At 53.3% G+C, this 22,789-nt stretch overlaps 1 protein-coding gene across 2 annotated transcripts in view; it reads right to left on the reverse strand.

The window, feature by feature from the left end:
• Positions 1-22,789, reverse strand: part of ADAMTS14 (ADAM metallopeptidase with thrombospondin type 1 motif 14) — an 85,426-nt gene that overhangs the window by 22,774 nt on the left and 39,863 nt on the right. The window contains exons 5-10 of one of the 2 annotated variants that reach the window (XM_054572420.1): positions 8,104-8,187; positions 7,215-7,362; positions 4,578-4,683; positions 2,642-2,785; positions 1,920-2,052; positions 715-828 (exon numbers count right to left, since the gene is read on the reverse strand). In XM_054572420.1, the coding sequence (XP_054428395.1) occupies positions 715-828; positions 1,920-2,052; positions 2,642-2,785; positions 4,578-4,683; positions 7,215-7,362; positions 8,104-8,187 (729 nt within the window). Of the gene's footprint in view, positions 1-714; positions 829-1,919; positions 2,053-2,641; positions 2,786-4,577; positions 4,684-7,205; positions 7,363-8,103; positions 8,188-22,789 lie in introns of both variants that reach the window. The other variant, XM_054572419.1, reaches the window with a different exon arrangement.

Raw genomic sequence — 22,789 nt, forward strand, 5'->3', positions numbered from 1 at the left:
GAGGGCAGCGGGTGGAGCGCAGAGGAAGGACAGGCCTGTCGGGGTGGGTGCCCTGTGTTTGAGCTCACAGCTGAGGCTGAGTAATCATCACATCTGCTTCTTCCGAGCTCTCTCATTGGTTTGGGCATGGCTCAGTAGCTTTAGAAACACACAAGGGGAGGAAAGTGCATGTGGTCAGGGGCCAGCAGGGTCCAAAGAAGTTCAAGAAACGAGCTAAGGTCACAACACAGTGACTGGAGCAGGGCCGGCAGTAGAGCAGAGGTGGGATCGAGAAGCCAGCTCAGGGCTCTCACACCTGACTACAAGGCCCTTGACGAAGGAGGCCTGGGCCCGCACGTATGCACGAGGGAGCAAAGACACACCAGAAAAATACACGGAACGTCAAGCATGCAGGGGAGAACAGGTGTGGGAGGAACAGCACGGTGAGGGGTGGGACAGTAGGCAGGGTGTGAGTCCTCCCTGCGTCCCTTGCCAGCTCCCCTTTGTGACCTACACAAGTTGGACACCAAACCCTGCCAACTACAGAAGCACAGGCTGTCGTGTGGGAGAGAAGAAAGGGTGTGAGTGTGCGGAAGTTCATGCGAGGCTTCCACGTACACAGGGCTCACACCTGCTCTCTAGCAGATCCCCCCCACGCACACGTTACACACTCGGTGAGGAGGCAGGAGCTCCCCTGGGGCCTGAGCCCAGGGAGGCCACTCCTGCTGCAGGTACCTTGCCTGGCGCACACTCGGTGCCGTCCAGCGGGGGCCCCTTCTTGGTCTTGCAGAAGTACGGGTTGTCAGGGTGGCTGCACCACAGCTGCTTGCAGGGCTCAAAGGTCGTGAACTGGGTGGCAAGGGGAACAGGGTCAGCTGGCTGGACTGGCTTTCCAGCTCTGACAAGGGGGCAAAGGGCAGTGACAGAGGGCAGGAAGTGGAGGAAGCTGGGAGCGGGAGGGGCCTGTCCAGCCAGAGCCCCGCACACCCTAAGCCCAACCCTTCCCCGAGTGCCAGTGGCTGCCAGCGACCCCCCCTCTCCCCAGCAGGGCACCAAGAGGAAGGGGCCAGCCACAGCCCACACTCCCCTCATCTCCCTCCCCAGGCCTCCCTCCCTGCCCTTGCAAAAGGTAAACACTTTGTCACTGAGTGGGGAATAGGGTTTGAGACTCTAGGAAAGCTGGGCCCAACAATAGCCCTGAGCCCTGTGCATGTGGGTGGCATCGAGGGGGCTGCGGGCCCAGCCCACACCCTGCAGCACTTAAGACAAGGTTGGGACTGCCATCTCCCTCCAGGCTCACCCAGCCATGCCACAGGTCGGTAACTGCCTATTTCAGATTGCCCAGAAAGGTCCCAATGTCCTTGTCTCTCCTATAATCCCGTGCTAGCCAGACAGCTGTCCTTACACATAGAGCATTGGGCATTGAAATCCCATATCCCAGGCTGCTCCTCCACCCCCAAGCAGAGGCCACGTGTCCCAGGGTAGCCTGGGCAGTGCGGAAGGTGACCACGCACAGGGCCTCCTGGTCCTGCAGAGCTGAGGAAGGGGCTACTTTCCTGGACAGGGGATTTGAGGCACTCAGTTCAGCGAGTCACCAAGGCCTGATCCCTCAGAAAACCCCTGCCCTGGGACATCTCCTTCTCTGAGCCTCTGCCTGGGCCCTGGTTAGCGACCGCTGCCATCCTTCCCAGGGCTGAAGCATTCTCCGGCCACTGCACTTGCCCACCCCTACAGGCAGGACCGGGTGGGGCAGGTGTGGAGCAGAAGGTGGCAGGGCCTGGGCCCTGGTCACCCTAAATCTCCCTGATGGAACCGAGCCTGCGAGCCCATCTCCATACCACCAGCCTGTCTGGGAAGAAGATGCTCTGAGGATGACTAGCCTAGGTCACAGAAGGCCATGGTCTTGGTGAGCTGGCTGGCAGAGGCCCATGGGAACTCACCGCGGAGCAGGTATGGTACCCGGTGCCGAAGTCAAAGCGGCACTGCTCGTCCAGGGAGTAGTCAATGCCAGGAAGCTCCGGGGGCTGGGGCCAGGCAGGTGCAAAGGGGTCATCAAGGAGGCAGTCGTAGGAGCTGCCAGTGAAGACAGGGCAGTGAACCAGGCCGAGGCCATAATTCTCAAGGTTTCAGGAGCAGGAAGCCGTCAGAAACCCACCCGCTTCATCTCACACAGCCCCTCATGTCCACCACCGACTGTGTCCAGGGTGCTCCAGGGCTGGGGCACCCAGGGTTGGGGCTAGGAGCTCAGCGTGTAGCTATATTATGGGCCAGTTTGCCTACGTTAGAGGGACGCGCTATGGCCAAGGTTAAGGGTTGCTCCATGGACGATTTGAGGGCTTGCTGCCCTGAGGGTAGAAAAAAATGTCAGCCTGTCATGCAGGACACAGGATGCTGGGCCCTGGCCTTCTGCTGTTGAGGTTAGCGACAGAATCTCTGCCCACACCTGCCCCACCCAAGTCTACTCTGTGCTCGTCCTCAGTGTGGCACCCTCGAGGTGTCCCAGGCCTCCAGGGGCATGGAGGCCCATGAGCTAACCAGAAGAGCTTTGAATTGAGTGTGTTTCAGAGGCAGCATGGTATTGGGAAGGGGGATGACTTGAGGGAGATGAAGTGGCAGGCTGCGTGTTTCCCCATCCTGGGCCCCAAAGAGGGGGGTGACCTACGGGAGGTAGCGGCTGAGCTCCAGCTTGCTGCAGCGGGACCAGTGGAAGCGGTGGAAGGCGGCCTGCACCAGGGGCGCCATGACGCTGCCCAGGCTGGTCTCATCCGCACAGCCGTTCCCCTGACCGTCGTGTTCCATGCCGAGCCTGGAGGATCGGGGGAAGACAGAGGGGAGCCTTGAGTCATACCCAGGGAGCCCACCCCTGGGAAGGCAGGTGGGTGGGCCAGCAATGGGAAACCCTGCCCTGACCAGGCTTCAGACTGTGCCCCTTGGCCCGTTTCCCAACCACGCAGTGGGGAGGACCACCACCCTGGATGGAAGCTGAGGACGCACTCTGTCCTTCAGTAGAGCCGGACTCAGTCTTCCCTGAAAGCCTTGCCCCTGCTGTTCTCTATTCCCAGACACTCCGCCCCCTCCTCAAACCCCACCCATGTCTTCACAGCCTCCAAGGTCAGCTCAAGCCCCATTCCTGCCCTAAGGCACCCTCCCCTGCTGCCCAGCCCATGGGCTGACCTCCCACAGCAGAAGCCACCAATACCACCGTGGACAGCATTCATGCATGAGCTATCTTTCCCCCAGGCCCAGGACCTTCAAGTGCAAGGCCAGGTCTCATTCAGTTCAGTTGAACCTCATTTACTGAGCCCCTCTGGGCCGGCCTCCCAAGCTTCTCCAAGACCCCACAGTACTCAGTACACAGCTTTGCATATGGTATGCTCCTACTATATGAGAGTTTAAATTTTAAAGTTTGCTCTTCATACTCGATATTTGACACCAAAGCCCAAAGGTTCTAAATTCTTGAATATTTTCAAGTGCCTGCCTGTGGCCTTGACCACTAGACAGACACAAGATCCTCTAAGCTTCACCTTATCTTTCCCCAGGGAGAGGCCTCTCCTCAGTGAACAGTAGGCACTCCCTGCCCTGCCCCGCGCTGCTTCATAAAGGAAGACAGACTCCTGACTCCAGAACGTGTGAAACCATCGGCTTCCAGGGTGAGAAGGAACCTCAGAGGTGGCCCTGGTGTCCGCTTCCACATTGCAGATGAGGAAACCAAGGCCCAAGAGTAGGTGCCACCCGCCCAGTGAGGGGCAGAGCTGGGAGGAAATCCGCATGGGCCTCCTGTGCTGGCAGGGATGATGCAGAGAGGGGCACAGAGACCGTGGATGGCAGACCCCCCTCTAGGGCTGGCCTACCCCTCTCCCTCCCATGTCCCTCAGGCTGCAGAGAACAGCTCTCACCCTGTGTGTGGGCTGGAAAGCATGTCCCTTAGCTCGGCCCCTATGGACAGACAAGGCTGGGAGGCAGGAGGGTGGCACATGCATGTCACCATCTGACACATTGGATGGAGGTTTATTGGCTTTCTCCCAGTATGTAGCTTCTTGTCTGTCCTGTTCTCCACTGAGGCCCCAGTCCTAGAACTGGGCCTGGGACACGGTAGGTACTCAGGAAATACTGGGTGAATGAATGAATGAGTATGCTCTATACAGAAATCCAGGCTCAAAGATCCGGCAAGCCAGCCACCAGCCTGGGCGGGTACCCTGAGTCTAAGCGTGCTTGTTTATGGGCTCAAGCCAGCACTCCAGTGTGGAACAGGTCTCAGAAGGGCCTCAAGGTGTGGATAAGATAAAAGGATAGAGACCACCCAGAACGCTGACTACTGCCTATTGATGGGACACTGCCGCTGACCTGCCCAAAGACAGGGCCACATCTGGTCTCCAGCCGCCCCGGGATTTGGGAGAACAGCAGGGGCCCCCAAGGCAGGCCCAGAACGGCTGTCTGAGCCCCTGGGCTCTCTCCCCATCGAGACAGAGCCTCACGGAGAGCAGCTCCTCTGGCATCTCCCAAAACACTGGGACTAGGACCCAAACTGGACAAAGCCTCCCACACCCGCGGACCTCCTCAGAGCTCACGGCACAGCCCACCCCCTCCGTGCCACTTACACGTGACCAGTTTCATGGGCCACCACGAAGGCTGACGAGAAGCCATCCTCATGGTTAAGGGCACAGCTTCTCAGGGGGTGGCACATGCCAGTGACAGGTGCATACCCTGTGGGGAGGGGGAGGGAGGGCAGAGAGAAGCAATGCACAGTGAGATAAGACACGCCAAGGTCTGTGCCCAGCATTCCCACGGGGACATCCTGGCCACTGCTAGCGGGTCCCTGGAGTAAGGAGGATCCTTGCCAAGTCCCACCTGCAGCAGAGCAACCTAGGCCAAGCTGCCCCATATTCTAACGCTGAACAGCAGGGGTGTGCAACCTTTTGAACTCTCTGGGCCACACTGGAAGGAGAAGAATTGTCTTGGGCCACACATTAAATATACAAACACTAACAAAAACTGATGAGCAAAAAAAAAAAAAAAAAAAAAGATCTGTGCATAATTTTCGTGATATCCACCACCGCAGATAAGCCAAAAAGTCCTCACGTAATAGCCCTAATTATGTAGCAGCAATAATCTTTTAAAATCATCAAGCAGGTCCCAAGTTTGTGATCACTAATATAGAAAATGTACATATCTAAATAATAAAACATGGTATAAAACCTAGTAATAATACTAAGTAACATTTTAAGTAAATTCACGATTTTTGTGTCGGGCCGCATGCATGGCCTTCCTGGGCCGCACGCAGCCCGCAGGCCGCGGGTTGGACACCCGCCGCCCAGCTTCTCTCCTGGCCTGCACCCTCTCTGCACCTGTCAGCCCCTGCTCTAAACCAGACGGGCCCAAACCTGCTCATGCCCGACTTCCATGTCCCTCCAGCCAGCTGGTCAGTTAGTCAGTCAACAAATAAACTTAAAAAAAAAAATGTGGGGATAGGAGTGGCACTGTGTTAGATTCTATGGGAAAAACAAAGGAATCAGGTCCAAACCCGCCACCCCTCCCTGCCACACAGCCGCACATGAAGGAGCAGGCAGCATAGCGGGGAGTCTTGGACTTGGACTTGGAGGTTAGCGCAGCTGTGGCTTAGCAGGGCCAGTTCCAGGAGCACAGGGGGCAGTGCAGGGGTGATCTGCAGGAAGGGGACAGATTCAACTGAAGAGCTTGAGGAGGATCCGGAATGACTCAGGTGGCACAGAGCTGGGCCTGGAGGACAGGTGAGACGATTCTCCAGAGATGGGGGAGAGGGCACATGGCAGGGAGAACACAGGCAAAGGTGCAGCAGGCTGCGCAGGCCTCCGGGAGCAGTGGGGAGCGCAGCGGCGCTGGTGCGGACCAGCAAGCGCCGGGCCAACCAGCATTTGCTGAGCTGCAATTGTGGGCGAGGCCTGTGCTGTAAGTGGCCTGCTTCTCAGCCTCCCCTTGGGGCCCAGTTATGGGCTAAGGGGACAGACTTGACTAGGGAAGGCCTTCGAGGAGGGGACGACGGGAGACAGTGCTCCCCGCCTGGGCCTGCTGCCGACCAGACAGCGAGGCCCTGTGTTCAGGACTGCTGAAGTGCTCTTTTATCTGAGATGGTTTGGGGGCTAGTGATATTATGATAGGCTGCAGTGGGGAGGAGCGTCCTGGGGTCTCTATTGTCCTGAAGGCCTGAGATGTCTCCACACGGGGGCAGGTAAACACATGTACAGGTGTATGTCTGTGCCTGTGTGCATGTGTCTGCATGTGTGGTATGTTTGTGTGTGCACATACATTGATGTGGCTGTATATGCGTGCATGTGTTCGTGGATGTGCGGGCATGTTTCTATGTGTGTACATGTGTCTGTGTTTGCCCATAGGCCTGTGTATGTGTATGTGTGTGTTTATACATGTGTGTATGTGTATCTGTGTGTGTGTGCGTGCAAGCTCACATTTGGGGCTTTAGGGATTCAGACAAGGAACACTTTGGGCAGAGGCAGGGCCGGCTGACTCACTTCTAGCATCAAACCAGAAAAAATTAGAAAGCCCTCAACTTGGAGCCTAGACATCCTGGCTGAGTCTTAGGTCTGCCTCCTCTCTACAGTGGGCCATGGGCAAGCCTTTTCACCACTCTGTGCCTCGGTTTCTCCATATGGAAAATTGCGGGTAGTCAAAGCCTCATGTGTTTGCAGAGTGCTTACAGTCACACTCTGTCACAGACATTTCACATATCCCCTTGGCCCTTTTAGCAGCCCTGGAGTGGAGGAAGGCAAATACTATTATTTTCCCCATTTGTCAGTTGGAAGAACCCAGGGAGATAAAGTGAGCTTGGGTCACTGGGCTAGAGAGGCGTGCAGCTGCGGGGAAAGCATGGACTTCCTTTCCCAATTCCACATGTGCCTCCCTAGGTGCCCACGTGTGTGAAGACAGATGAATACAGTGTGGGCAGCGCACCTTGAAGATCACAGAGGGTCTTCCAACAGCCGGGCCCTGGGATGGCAAGCCCAGAGCCTGCGGCAGGCTCAGCCAAGACAGCAGAGACCAGAGCAGAGACCCCTTCACTTCTCCTGGTCCCCAGGAAACCAATGCAAAGCTTGCCCACCTGTCCGTCCAGGTCCTGTCTCCTAAGTCCCATGGACCCCTTTGCTGACAGGGAAGCCGGCCCCAGAGCGAGCAGAGCCCCGAGCCTGGGCCTCTGCCCTGCAGCCGCACACACCTGGCCAAGGCCAACACAGTACCTGGCCTACCTGAGGGCCCGAAGTCCTGCCGGGTGAGGAAGATGACGTGGTCGTGGTGCTCTGCATGGCCGGGGTCCTGGCGCTGCTGGGAGTGTGCCCAGCGACACACCTGCTCCAGGCTGCGAGAGGGGTTCCCACGCTCAATCAGGCTCAGGGACTGCGGGGAGCCGGAGAGTATCAACAGCAGCGTGGACGGTCGGAGCCCGCAGACCTCAGTGGGCGTCCAGCGCTCCCTTCCCCCTGGCAGTGGGGAATACTGAAGCCCACACGACTGCAGTGCCCGTCCCAAGGTCACTAGCTGTCCCAAGGTCACTGCCTCTGGCCGCGGCTGGCACATAGCCCCCTGTTTTAGGGAACATTGAAGTGCCAAGCCCTGTGCGGGCACACCTGTCTGCTAAGAACTGGACACACGTTATCCCTAATCCCTTAACTAACCCACAAGGTGGGTGTGGTTCTGAGCATTTCCTCTAATGCATTCACTGTCTTATTTAATCTTCACAATAGCCCCTGCGGGAAAATTTGGTTGTTACCCCCATTTGGGGGAGAATAAGCAGCGGGTCTAAGATGGCAGAACCCAGGGCCCCCGGGCCCGACCATAGCAGGACTTGGTCACTGCCCCTCTCTAAGCCCCACTTTCCCCATCAAAGAGGGGGACCTTCAGCGGTTAGGATATAGGATTGTCCATGTGTCAGATTGGAGGGAACCCAGAGTCCCCGTTTTCTATCCCCAAATGCCTCTGCCACTGAAGCCTCAATTTTAATGGTCTCGGGTCTCTGATGCAGGAGATCAAATGTTCCCTAGATGCTGCCCCTGCCCCACCCCACACCACAGCTGGGACGATGCATTGGCCCCACACCCCTTCTCCCTCCAGAGCCTGCCTGCTGAGCGGGGGGCTTACCTGTCGGTAGCCCACCATGATCAAGCGGACAAGGGCAATGTTAATGTGAGCCCCCAGGGACTCGTCATGGTAAATTTCATTCACCTGCAAGGAGAGACAAGCATGTAGTTTTAACAGACATAAATGTTCATTAAGGGCCTAATATGTAACAGGTACTGGGCCAGGTACCTGACATACCTCGTCCCATTTTATCCTCACCAGCCTTATGAGCAGGCATTCTTCTCTCTAACTTATGGGTGAAGGAACTGGGGCAGAGAGAGACAAAATGACCTGCCCAAGACCATGCAGCAAACAGGCTACAGAGCCGGGATTCAAATTCTAATTCAAACTGTGAGCTCTCTCCCCAAAGCCGAAGTGTGAGGGGTCTAGTCTCAAACTCAGCCACTCTGATGAAGACTCTTATCTTTCCACATCTCTAAGGAGACCTTCTAGAATGTCATGGGTCAGGACGCTCATTCTCACACTCTTGTGTACCTTTCCGAGTGCCACCCGAATCATTTATCTGCCCTGTAGTGCCTAGGCTCTCCGCCAGGGAAAAGCCAGGGGGAAGTACTCCAGGACTTTGGACCAGCGGCTTCAGCATCCCCTGCAAACGTGTTAGAAATGCAGTCTCAGGCCCACCTCCCAGGTCAAAGTCTGCATTTGAACTTGATCCCTGTTGCTCCTCAGGCACAGTCAAGTTTGAGGAGGACTGGACTGGGTAGCTCCCTTGTCCCATAGCCCAGGGACCTATGGGGCAGTGCTTCTGCGGTTGATTAACAAACATAGTCCTTTCCACTCCCCTTTCTCACCACTTCTGTCTCTGCATGCACTTCAGCTCAGGAGCAAAGTAACCAGCCTACAACCCACAAAGGGACTGCTGTCCACCAGTGGAAAGGTCCGGTGAGGCCAACCTCCATGCGAGACTCCCTCAGGGACTGCAGGGCCAGCAGGGGGACGGGAGGCCTGCCCCTGAGCCAGCACACCCCTGCTGGGCCAGCCAAGGGCAGAGCCAGGCTGTGGGCGCAGGGCTGCAGCAGCGAACGCTGCGGGCAGCGCGCAGCCCCCGCCCACTCCCCCAGGGCCCAGAGCTGGCAGCTGCCCCGACTCACGAGTGCGAGTGCGTGGGCTTGAGAGCTGCGAGCAAGAGGCTTCCACCAGGGTCTGCCTGGCACCTGTGTCTGGACCCGAGTGAGATCAAAGACCACTGACACTGTGGGACAGCAGGTCCCCACAAAACCCCGTCACAGGGAATGATGAGAAGTCCAACAGGAGGCGGTGCTTCCTTCCACCCTCCTCTTCTCCCCAGGAAAGAGGAAAGGCATCATGGAAGCAAAGTGCTCAGACGCATAAAGTCAGGGTGTCCTTCTCATCCCACATGCTCCTGACTCACCCTAAAACTGCCGGGTAGAGAGTGTGGGGTCCAGTCAGACACATGCACATTTTTCTCCCTAACAGAGTTCCAACCTAAGGATTCTGTGCTGATCTGCAGAAATCATCACTGATCTGCAATAGAATGACTCTTAAATAACCCCAACATCTCAGCCCCTTCCACACTGGGACAGGGGGCAGGGTCGGCGTCTCGGAGCTCCCTGACAGGCCCTGTAGGCATGCAGACCGAGGATGGGGTCGTGGGCAGCACACACTCTCCATAGCCACATCCGTGCCCCACACGTACACATGTAAGCCCACCAGTCGCCCAGGGACAAGGGAAGAGAGTGGCTGTTGGGAGCCCTTGGGGGGCACACCGGCAGGGACTCTGGTGTTTGGAAGTACCCCAGGGCCACTGCCTTCCTGTCTTCAACTCTCAAAAATGGACCAGGCAAGCTGCTGTCAGAATGCTATCACGTTATTCACTTCTGTCCCCACGCTCAGCAGGCCAAATTTACCCTCCAGTGACCCTGCTCCAGTGGCTTCAATCTCCACCCCGGGACACTGGGAGGTCCTCACCAGGGGACTGAGGAGGGGGCAGCTGCACCGTCCTGAGCAGCCTGAGCAGGAGGGAGGATCAGAGCCTGAGTGTCCAACCCTGGGGGCAGGTTGAGTGGGGCCTCCTGACCCCACCTCCCGCTCCTAGGTACCTGGACTAAATGTAAATCCTGAGCAAGCAGAAAAGGACGTGCCATCTGCAGTGACCACTCAGCTGTCTGAAATAACCTGCAGACCAAAGGCTTCTGGAGGCTAGTGTACCAGGCTCTGCGGCATCTGTGCCATACTCCAGGAGCTGGAGGAACAGAAGGGGGCGGTGTGTGGCCTGCAGGGATCAGGAAGGGCTCCCTGGAGGAGCCGGAGCGAGAAGGTCATGGACCCTCTGAAGGAGAGGGGCAGAGGCCAGGTGCAGGGGGGAGCAAGGCAGAAGCCACTAAAAGAGCTCCAGGGTCATCGTCAATCAAGATAACTGAGGCAAGCCCCCCACATGACAGGGAATTTCTTACAGCCTGTGCTCACACACTCCCAGTAACGGGCTGCCCTCTGTGCCATGAGCACCACTCAGCCTTCCCATCCACCCCCTCCTCTGGCCTCGTCTCCCTCTTGACGTTTCACTGTGCACAACTATTCCATTTCTGGGGACAGATAGTGGCCAGTAGCTCCAGGACCTCGGTCAGAAAAAATCTTACAAGCAGCAAGAGAGAAGACAGATCACTCACCATGGAATGACAATTGGGTTGAGAATAGGTTTTCAACAGTAACATGAGGAGACAATGAAGTGACACCATCAAAGCACCAAGATTCTTTTTAAAAAACCCAAAAAAATTGTCAATCCAGAATCCTGGACCCAGCACACCATTTTTTAAAAACCATGATGAGCCCTGACCGGCATGGCTCAGTTGGTTGGGCGTTGTCCCACAAAGAGAAAGGTCGCCACTTCGATCCCGGGTCAGTGCCCATGCCTGGGATGTGGGTTTGGTCCCGTTGAGGCACATGCAACCAATCTGTTTCTATCTCACATGGATGTTTCTCTCCCTCTTTTTCTCCCTTCCTTCTCCTCTCTCGAAAAATAAATTAAAAAAATCTTGAAAAAAAAGAGAGAGAACCACGATGAAATAAAGGCATTATCATATAAAAAAAAACAAACCAACTGAAATAGTTACACAGACCCCACTAAAGATCTGCAGAAAGGAGGAAAGAAAATGACTCCAAAAAGTTGGCCTAAGGTACAAGAGTAGATGAACAGTTTTGAGGTTCAGGATTCAGCAATGAGATAGTCTGGTCTTTTCTTATACTAAAGAAGGATAATAAAAGTAAAGCAGTTCTATTTTACTCCCTGGTTCCCCCATTGAAAATAAAGGTGGGACTGGCCCGGCCATTCCGAGTGCCCTGGTCTGGTCTGCCTCTGGGGCCCTGGCACGCTGATCTGCACGTACCCCTGTCAGCACCAAGCTGGTGCTGGAGCCACAGCTAGGAAATGCGGCCACCTGAGAGGCCCCGGCCCAAGGCCTCTGGCACACACACACAGGCAGCTCCCTGACAGGCTCCCGCCTGGCTGTGCACCCAAGGCCTGGCTCTGTCAGCTCTGCCTCCCAAACGCCAGAGGTGAGGCCAGTGAGCAGCTCAGGGGGAACAGGAATTGCTTCGCATGGCAGTGCGTGCAAGCATGGCAGCCTCGACACACACCCACAGGGCAGAACAGAACAGTGGGTCTGGTCTCTTCGCTGCCGTGCCGCAGCCAAGTTCAGGGTAGTTTGCCAAGGCCCCCAGGTTAGGGTTCAGCATCCCATGTTGGTCTAGGATGGCCACTGGGTGTATAGCAGAGAAACAAGCAAAGGTCAGGACCCTCTCTGTCCAAGGGGAGACAAAACAGAAGAAGAGAGTGGATGGCTGGGAGAGTGTTGAGTTGGCGGGGCGAGCTACTATTCTCTGAACATGTACTGCGTGCCAGGCTTTGCTGTGCTGAGGGCTTTGCATACAGTCTCCCAGGACAGGAACGATTCCCTTTTCATAGGTGAGATATCTGAGGCTCAGAGAGATTAAGCAACTTGCCCAAGGTCACCCAGCTGGAAAGTGGGAGGATCAGAATTTGAACTCAGATCTCTGTGACTCTTAGCGACTACGCACAGCTGCTGTCCAGAACCAGCTTCTGTGGCAGGCTGGCTGGGGTGGCTTTCTCGGGGCTGGGACAGAAGATGAGGGAATTCACAACTCAAAGGGGGAAGGCAGGCTGCGGGCACCTCAGTCACCTGAGCCCTTAAGACTGGCTCAGCTGACCATGGCGTCAGTGGGCAACAGACAGAAACTGAGCTCCTGGGGGCCTGGGGTTTGCCAGGCAGCCCTGATTGTAGACACTCTGTCTCCATCAGCACTCTTGTGCCCTTCGATCCATATTTCTTCATCCTTACTTCAGAAAATGCCGTCCCCCTTGTTAGGGTAGGAATATGAAAGAGGCCTTGTTCTCAAATAATTTACAGTCTTGCTAAGAAGATATGAGCTGCTCTGTAAGATCTGAAGACAAGGTTCAATGGAGGTAAGATTAGAGCAGGCCAAAGGAGTTGGGGTAGGAGAACCTTAAGCAGGGCAGGCTACGGAGGGGCAGGGAGCAGTGGGGTATCATCTAAGCCAGGGATGGGGAAGGACAGAACTGCCCAGCAGCCAGGAAGCAAAGGGCTAGAAGCAGCTCAGCAGAAGAAGGGGTAGAGAGACTGGCCTTTCTGATGTCTCAACAGCATTCTCTGCACTTTCTAGAACCTACTTACAAATATTCCTCCTACATGCACCCTAACTTCTGAATCACAAAAAGGCTTTGTTGGGACCAAATGCAGGATGGAGATGTGTTTCCACAGCTAGTAAACAGCAACGCTATCAGCCAGGGAGTCTTTAGAAGAACCACTCCCTGTTCTGGGACCCTGCATGGCCAAGCCTCCTGAGGGCCTTGTGGTCAAGCCCCCGGAGCAGGAGGAAGGGAAGGAGGGACAATTGCGGTGGGAGCTTTCAGTCTGCTTTCCTGCCCACAGGGAAGGTCGGCCTCTGGGTGCCTTCGGCAGGAATGCCCTGCCCCCCAGCCTGTGGCTGGAGCGGGGAGCCAGGCCCCCAGGGAGCTCATGGGAGGACAGTGGGCAGACCTCCCTTCAGGACCCAGACAAGACGGGCTTCTCCTTGGCAGGGAGGAGCTGGGGAACCCAGCAGAAAACGGTCCCCAGCCAACCTCAAGTTCCTCGCTCCCAGGGAGCACGGTCCCGAGGAGGTAGGGAGCAGAGTGCCCATCTATTTCTTGGCAGGCAGGTTCAGGCAGGTCTCAAACGGGTGGGGCAGTCCTGAGAAAGCGAGGCCCTGGGGTCTTAAGACCACCCTGCGCTCAAACAGGACAGATCACCCGCTGTCTGTCAGGGCTGGCGCAGCCCCCTGTCTCCCTGCATCTCCCCACCACACCCTCCTAGCACCTGCTTGGGAGGAGGTACTATCCCTTCTTTACTTTTTAACTGATAAACTTTAAAGTTCAGAATAGCTTCAGATGTACAGAAAAGCCGCAAGGGTAGTCCAGAGGGTTCCCATATGCACTGCGCCCACTTTCCCCTTTTGTTAACAACTGCCATTTCTATGGTACATTTGTCACAACCTATGCACCAATATTGACATATTACTATTAACTAAAGCCCACACTCTATTCAGGTTTCCCTCCCTTTTGCTTAATGCCTTTTTTTTTTTTTTTTTTTTTTTGCCCTGGGATCTCACCTAGGACACGTTTAGTCATTCTGTCTCCTTGGACTGCTGCAGGCTGTTTCTCCTCCTTAACGTTCCTCAAACTTTCCTGGGTTTTGAGGACCTAACTGTACTGGTGAGGCATTTTGTAGACTGTCCTTCAACATGGGTATGTCTGAGGTTTTTCTCGAGGCTAGACAGGGGTTGTAGGTTTAGGAGAAGAAGATAGGTGAGGTGCCATTCCCATCACATTATATTAAAGGTGCGCGCTTACCAACGTGACTCGTCACTGAGGATGTTGACCTTGCTCACCTGCTGAAAGAGTGTCTGCCAGGTTTCTCCACTATAAAGTTACTCTCTCCCCTGTCCCCTTCCTGTCTGGGCTCTTGAAAAGACAGTCACTGCCCTGACTGGTGTAGCTCAGTGGGTTGGGTGTCGTCCCACAAACTGAAAGATGCTGGTTCGATTCCTGATCAGGGCACATGCAAGGGTTGCAGGCCAGGTCTCCCACCCCCCAGCCCCCTGTTGGCGGCATGTGAGAGGCAAACAATCAATTCTTTTTTTTCTCTCACACATTGATGTTTCTCTCTTTCTCCTTCCCTTTTCCTCTCTCTAAAAATAAATAAAATCTTTAAAAAAGAAAGAAAGAAAAAAAAGAAAAGAAAAGAAAGAAAGGAAGGAAGAAAAGAAAAGAATGCACAGCCCACACTCCGGGAGTAAGGAGCTGAGATCTATCTCCTGGAGAGCAGATTAGCTCCATCAGTTATTTGGAATCCTTCTGCACAGATTTGCTCCTCCTCCACCTTCTATTCAATGTTCCATTATTTATTTTGTTGGTCAAATTGTCTCAGCTTAGACACTGGAAGCTCCTGTGGTCGGCTCCTGTGTCCCTTTAACACACCCCAACCTTTTGGGATTGTTGTTGGTGGTGGTTTTTGGTTTTTTGAGCCCTTTCTTACTTTCTGGCACTACAAGATGCTCAGCCTGGATATGCCCTGCCCCAGTTCTAGGGTCAGCCATTCCTCCAAGGAGTTCCAAGGAGCCTGGACCGTGATGTCTATTCTCATGGCGAGAAAAGCAGCCCATAGTTATGGAGGAGCTGCCTAGGAACAGCAACCACAGTGAGAGTTCAGGCCCAGCCTCTGCTATTGCACCCTCCCCAGACCCTCACTGCCCTTGGACCTGGACGGAATGGGTGCTGCACTACTTGGAGGCAGGGGGTGGCCACAATGACCTGCCTTGCCCTTTCTCAGTCTCAGACCCTGGGGCCAGCCCTTCTGTCTCCCCAATCCTGAAGCCCTTCTAAAAAACAGGGCACGTGGTGACTGCAGTCAGGTGCTCCAACACCCTGAGGCACACACTGCATTTCCTGAGTCTAAGACACTCCTTTTCCCTATTTACGATTGCAGTAGACCAGGTGGAAGTTATGGGGTATTGTCACTCCCTCTGCAAGCAAGAACCTCTGTTCCTTGTGTCTCCCCAGGACAACTGTAACCCCTTGACATTACAGACAGTGAGTCATTCAGGGACAATCTGAGGAAGGAATGTGTGTCTTCATTGTCTGAAAACCTCCGTTGCCATCTTCCGGTAAGATCAAGTCACCCACATCAAAGCTTGCAGAATGGGTGTCTGTGGCTGGGACAAAATCCCAGACTAAGAGCAGAGCACTCAGCAGCATCTCCCACACTCTTGATGGCACAAGGGACAATACTATGCAGAAAAGCACAGACTGATGGCCCTATGCTGAAAGTGACCTGGATGAGTAACACTCTGAATGTGAAGCAGTTATGGGAATTCCTTGAGTTCTCATCTTGCCATATGTATGTATGTACAAGAGTAATTGCTGATAAAAATCAAAGTCTAAATAAGGCAAAAAAACCTCTGTGACAAGTGAAGATGCAAGTGATAAGAAAACCACATCAAAGTTCAGTTGGTAGTACTTTTTCTCAAGCACACAAAATAAACAAAGCATCTGACAATCAATGGGGGTCCTGGATTTGATGAAATATGCTAGTATGTGTTCACAGATATGTGTGAATTCCTGTGTGCACACCTAATTTGTTCTGGTACATGCAGGTGTATGCATCTATGCACACACCTTTGTGTTACACATATGGCGACTAGATGTGTGCGCATGTATATGCATGTGTGTGAACACACGTACTATTAGTATATGTGCACACATGCACTGTGTGGGGGTGTAAATCACAAAATTACTGTTGCCTGCAGCCTGGGATCCCTCCCCTCCCCAGGCCCTCAAAGGCTGACCAGTGCAGCAGCCAGAACTGACCGCTGGTTTCCCCTGGATCAGAACACTGACACCTCACCAGAGTGTGACACTCACAGGCCATGTGGGCAGGCCCTCCCTCTGAGGTCCCCTGTGAGATCTTGGAGGCTGAGGCTGCTTTTTGGGTGCTGGGTGGACAGCGCCAAATCTCCTGACCCCTTTCAGTTGTCACAGGCTCAACTACTCCATCTTATCCCCACAAGATAATGATCACGGCCTGTATTTCAAAGGGCTGGTGTAGGCTACAGGCAGGCACCTCAGGCTGCCTTCTGAGCACCACGCTTCAAGGTGTGGCGCTCTCGGGGACTCACTGAAGGCTGCACGCTGGCCTGGCTGGTTCCCTGGGGCCCAGCTACTCAGCCCTCCTCACGCCCAAGCTGCGTGTGCAGGGTGGTTCCAGAGTGCACAGGAAGAGACCACCCAGCCCAACAGGGTGCCTCTCACGCACCCACAAGGCTCAGCATTTATCCCTCGTGACCCATTTCCAACAGGCGGCAGCCTTGATGTCCTAGGTTGGCCTGCCTTTGTGTTAAGAGAGCTGTGTGGAGGCGTGGAAAGAGGCAAGCTCTGCCATGTCATCTCGCCCTTTGGGCCCAACTCTCCTCTCTGTATGTGGGCGCACAAACCTTGCAGAGGCCTGAGAACGGAAGGTGAGCAAATGTCAGTCAGTGACAGCTGCCAGTTTCGAACTGCTTCTTCCCATTTTGGGAGCTGAGGAGTGGCTTCTCGGATCACCCCAGGAATAAGATTTGGGGAATCTAACCAAAATGTCTAGTGTGATGCTGGGTACGAAATTGTTTTGTGAACTGTAAAACTCTCTTCACACAGGAGGGTTACTCATTATTGTCTCTCTGCCAAGAATCCCAGCATGAGTCCTTCTGTGTTAGATGCCCAGGGTTCTCTGCCCAGTGGGCTTGCTCTGAAATGTAAATACCTGTGTGTGGCAAGGAGCTACCCGCTTAGGGCAGGCTTCTTAGACTGGCCCTGAGGGACACTTTGACGTTGATGATTCTGTTTGGGGTCCGTCCTGTACACAGGGATGGCCTTCCCCTATTATATGCCAGTAGCAGCCACCCTCTCCAGCTGTGATAACCAAAAAATACCTCCAAGCCTCCCTATATATCCCCCTGGGTAGCACAATTGCCATCAGTTAAGAACCACTACCTTAAAGTGAGTGAGTTTTTACTTTGTTTTGGGGTTCTCTGAGTGACCTAAAAGCAGTGGGGAGCTTTTTTAGGGAAAAATTTAAAAAGGCAGAGGGTCAAAAAGAGGGAGGAGGAGGGTGTGCCCATCCAGTGAGCAGAGCAGATGGGCTGCTTTAGAGGCTCACGTGCTCCAAAAGGAAAAGGTCTGGCAAAGCAACAACCTCTGATACCAGGAAAGCAGTTTCTATGGTATTCCAAGTAGTCTTTATAAGGAATATTTAACATATGTTATGTGCCAACAGAATCCCACCCTCCCAGGCTGAAGCCATCAAGGTCCTCGTCTGACAGGCGTTGGCATCCAAACCTCCCAGGTCTAGAAGGGACACAGAGCTTTTCCAGGCAGGGCCTCTGGGAGGCCTCAGTGCTCTAAAAGGGGCCCTGAGGTGGGTCAGAGCTGGGAGGACCCTCGCAGCCAAGCCCAACACCTTTGAAGTGTCAGCCCAGCCGGGCGGGCGGGGTGAGGAGCAGGGTAGGCAGGGAGCCCACCACCAGGGCAGTGGGCTGCCAGGAGGGGTCAGGCTGTAGACTGGCTCTGTGGGGACTGAAGAAAGAGCCTCTTTGTCTCTTCTCACCCTCCCCCTGCTCCAGGCCCTAAGAGGATCCTCATATCCTCGCCCCAGTGACTCAGTGCATCGCCCCCTCACAAGGAGAAGATTCTTGCCCTGCCCCCTGCTGGCAGGCCCAGCCACAGGGGAAAGGGTGTGAAGCTTCAGGACCCGGATCCTGCTGGAGAGATCCATCGCAGGAAGAGGGTCCTCCATTAAGGGGCAGCACTCTTCCCACCTCCTAGGCTGGGAGCCCAAGGACCACCGTCTCCTGCTTCCCAGAGCTACTTACCAAGTTCTGCCGCAGTGGCAGTGGGGGGAAAGCAAAGACTTTGGAGTCAAACAGATCTGGGTTCAAATCTTGGCTCCACCACCTATTACCTGTGCAGATTCTGAGCAAGTCACTTGGTTTCTCAAGGCCACAGAGGTCAAGGAATGTCGCCTGCATAAGGGTACAATGAGGATTCAAGGAGTCCGTCTGTCAAGTTGTCAGCCCTATGCCTGACATGCGGTAGGTAATGGAATGATACTGTGATATTTGAGATATCCAAGATAGATCAGAGAGTCCCTGCTTCCTGGGCCTTTACGCTGGCCCATCACAGCTTCAGCTGGGCTCTGGTGTCCACCCTCTCTGCCCCCAAATCCACCTCAGATGCCACCCTCAGGCACTGTTCTTCATACATGTTTCCCCACACAAGAGCCCGTGCTACTGCCTGATGGCATGTCCTGCCATAGCTGTCTCTGAGATTTCTCTGCACACCCAGGACAACCCTCCCATTCCTGCATCCGCAGCCCTGCCCCGCCACCCCCCAGCCCGACCACCACACTCCCCCTGCCTGCTCTTCACCTCCCCAAACACCCCCTCCCCCAAAGGCTGGCTCAGCTCCAACCCCCACCAGAAAGCTTGCCTTTCCCCCCAGGGCACAGAGACGGCCATCTCTTCTCAGCTCCTTCAGCACTGTTTTCAACGGTTCCCAAGTTATTCCACAGGACTAAAGCTTGTTTTTGCAGCCAGGCCAAAGCCTCTAGAACAAGAGCCTGTCTGAAATACTAGGCACACACCATGCACTTACTAAATGCTGAACACACCGCTCTCATATGTCAAAGCTCTCAAATGGCTCCCTAGTCCTGAAATTTGAAGAAGCCTAAGGAAAATGACCCAGTGCATGTGGGTAAACCAAGGCACAGAGAAAAACAAGTGTACCCAGAGCCCACCAACCTGTGAGGGAGGGGTGAACAAGGAGTACTTGCCCACCCTCTGGAGCTGCATGAATATTTATAGTGCATCCCAGGTCAATGCAGGGAAAAAAGATAGAGAGGTGGGGAAAGAGTGAGAGAGAGAGAGAGAGAGAGAGAGAGAGAGAGAGGGGGGACCCTCAAGAGCTATAGTAACGAGGACCTGCCATCTTTTTGATTCTTTCACTGACAGCTTCTGCCCCCTCCTCCCTGGGTTAGCACAATGGGGCTCTCCATTCTGGGAACCCGATCTCCTCTCTCTAATCCCCTGAGCCAGCTTTGGCCCTGGAAATCAGGATCGGAAATGGTCACAGGCAGGCACCGATGGGAGAGTAAAGGAAACCCTTTTACTGGCTTCATGAAATCCCTAAGGAAATTAGTGCTTTAAACATCCCAGACAAATAAAAGTTCCCAAACAATGCCTGGGATGAGCTGCTGGCCCCCTGGGAGGGAGAGGCTGTCGGCCGCCCATCCGCTCATCTCCACGGGCCGGAACTTGGGCTGGCTGTCCTCTGAACGTTGGGAAGCCAGATGCCGCCTGCCAGCTTTTCCTCTGTGGCAGCAGCAAATTTGCAAGGCAACAGCTCCCTAAGCGCCCCGGCTCAGGGCTGTGAGCCTCTCTCCCCGAGAGGAATGGGCCGCTCTCATGGGAAGCTCTACCTCAACTGCACCCCTCACATATCCAAGGCCTTTTCTGTTCTCACATTCACAAGGGCAAGCCAGCAATGAGCACAACCAGCTTCAAACACCCTTTGGGAACCTCTGAGCACAGATTTACTCTCCTCCTCTCCTACTTTCCAGTAGGCTGTGGAGGTAGGAGGGGGGAACCAACACTATGGGAACAACAGTTCCCAAGGCAGGTGCTCCTGGTAGTCTTTGGTGAGGATGAAATGGAGGAGCTCCCTGGCCAAGACTGTCGGTCATGGATCAAAGTTCAAGGGTCAGAAGTTGGAACACATTAATTTGAATTTGAAACAGGTCACAGGCTTTCTCTCTTCCTACAGTAAATTTCAAGGGACATGAGGAGGGACTCTAGGGACTGGAGGGCAACTGACCTCCACATTGCACACATCAAGAACTTAGTAGAGCTTCCCACCTGCTCCCCACCTCCATCCACATGGTCTCTTACAGCTCCAGGGCTGCGGGATTTAACTAGATCCTTCTGAATTAACCGCATTTCAATCTGGTCAAAGCCATGGGATACCCAGCTCCAAAAACACACTTTTCTCTACAGAAAGAACTAGCTCCTTATGCAATCCACCAAAATACCTCTTCTAAGTTTGCAAAGGAAGGCCCCGTATTCTGTTTGGGGAACAAGATCTTATTGACTCTCCCCATCACCTTCTTAACTTCACTGCCTTCAACCCCACACCTCAGGGTCCAGCTTTTGCCAAGGCCCCAAAGGGAAGCCCCTCCCACCTCCAGGTCACCTGAGCTGACCCTGTCAGAGGTTCGGACTAGACCAGTCATTCGGTCTGGTGGGCGCCTTGCCAGGGGCTCTCAGTGGCCCAAAACGCACAACAGGTGGGTTTCCACCATAAACAGGGACTTCAGGGACTGGCACGGGGTCATGGCCGCTCTAGGACATGCACACACACAATCCTCATTTCCTGGGTTGCTCCTGAGGTCCTGGCCCTGGCCTGTCTAGGGAATGACTCAGAACCCAGAGTTGGTATGAAGTTATCATAAGCTGACATCATTTGAGATTTAATAGATACAGAAAGAAGCTTTCTCAGATATTCTCTCATGTGACAAAGCAGCAACTACTGGGGAACAAGCTACTATGAACCCTTTAGCCAAGGGAATTTCAGGGCCATAAAAAAGAATGAAAGACCACTTGTACCTGCTTAAACAAATATTATCACAAACTTTCTTATTTCCTGTTTATTCTCCTAAAACCCCATTTGTCTTTCCTAAAGAAACCTATTCGTCCTTCCCATAGAAGACTCTTCTTGCCCTTATTCCCCCTATTAAGTTAGACACATAGGCCTCAAATTCTTACCCTTTTGAGTTACTCATCGGTGATCATTCCCATGGGTATGCACCTTGCACACATACGTGAACTCTTTTCTCTTGCTAATCTGTCTTTCTGTCAGTTTAAACAGCAGGTCCCCAGACACTGAGCCCACGAGGGTAGAGGAAGAGTTGCTTTTCTTCTCTGTGACCTGAGTCACCAGCCATGGGCAGCACCACCTGGCACGAGGCTACAGACCTCTGTGCTGAGGCTGTGGGGAGAGAGTGGGCTCTGAAGCTGGCAGAGCAGCACTCGGACCCTAGCCCCTCGGCTGACCAGATGGGAGACCAGCAAGTTACAACCAGCTCTCTGCGCCCCAGTTTCTGTATAAGGACACTGGGATACTCAGAATTCTCACAGGGTTATGGGGAGACATGAGTAAATGAGGTCATACTTATAAGGAGTCTGGCTCCAAGTGGTTGCTCAAAAACTGATTCTAATGATTTCTACGGTGATGTCACTTATAATTGTTTGTGGACACACAGCAGCATAAGTGCTCTGAGGGCAGGGACTACGTTTCCTACTGAGCCTTTCACTGCAGAAGCTACTCCTTTGTCTACAAGCTTCTGTGAACAAAACGGGGGCCACATACTAAATCTGACAAGCTCAGGGGAGGCTTGCATGGTGGCCTTGCAGACGCAGAGACCGAAAGCAACCACGTAGGATGGTCTAAATATAAACTTCCTAACTAAAAGTGAGTCATTGTGGGTAGTCATGTCCTGGCCTATAGTTCCTTGACAAGGTCAATTTTTACTTAGTGAGCCTGTCTACTGTCTTTTCACATCTAAGATAACATGCCTTCGAAATGTCAGCGTCATCTCCTTTTACAGGCCCCTCAGGGCACACCCACCACAGCAGAGCACAAGACCACAGAACCCCTCAGTGTTAGCCTGTTCCCAAATACCATCTCTGTGTGTTGTTAATGTTCATTGTTAACTGTCCTGTGCCCACCAATGTAAAAGATGCATCTCTCCATGTTATTTTTTATCCAGTTTCAGAGATTTCTCCGCTGTGCTTTTCCCCACCCCTTTAACTTACCACCATTGGATTCTATGTAACCCTCTTTATATTACGTCTCCTCCTTTGATTGTAATGTATAAAATAAGCTGAAAAAGAGCCAATCTCCAGAGCATTTTCTCAATTAATTGAAATTTTGCTCCCCAGGAATTGTTGTCAGTTGGGCTCAAATTGGCTCATAAAAATTATCTACAGGTTTATATATTTTTTCAATTATATTTTATTGTTTATGTTATTACAGTTGCCCTAATTTTTCCACTTTTGTCCCCCTCCCCCCAGACCCCCCACTTCCTCAGGCAATCTCCATACCATTGTTCATGTCCGTGGGTCATGCATATATGTTCTTTGTCTACTCTATTCCCTGTGCTATACTTTACATCCCCATGGCTATTCTGTAGCTACCAATTTGTACTTCTTAATCCCTTCACCTTTTTCACCAATCCCTCTAACCCCCCTCCCATCTGGCAACCATCAAAACATTCTCAATATCTGTGATTCTGTTTCTGTTCTGCTTGTTCATTTATTTTATTTTTTAAATTCAATTGTTGATAGATATGTATTTATTGTCATTTTATTGTTCATATTTTTTATCTTCTTTTTAAAGAAGACCCTTTAACATTTCATATAATACTGGTTTGGTGATGACAAACTCTTTTAGCTTTTTCTTGTCTGGGAAGCTCTTTATCTGTCTTGATTCTAAAGGATAGCTTTGCTGGGTAGAGTAATCTTGATTGTAGGTCCTTGCTTTTCGTCATATTGAATCTTTCTT

This window comes from Pteronotus mesoamericanus, unplaced genomic scaffold (assembly GCF_021234165.1).
Source record: "Pteronotus mesoamericanus isolate MK-2021 breed Mesoamerican mustached bat unplaced genomic scaffold, CSHL_Meso_final contig_24, whole genome shotgun sequence".
Lineage (NCBI taxonomy): Eukaryota > Metazoa > Chordata > Mammalia > Chiroptera > Mormoopidae > Pteronotus > Pteronotus mesoamericanus.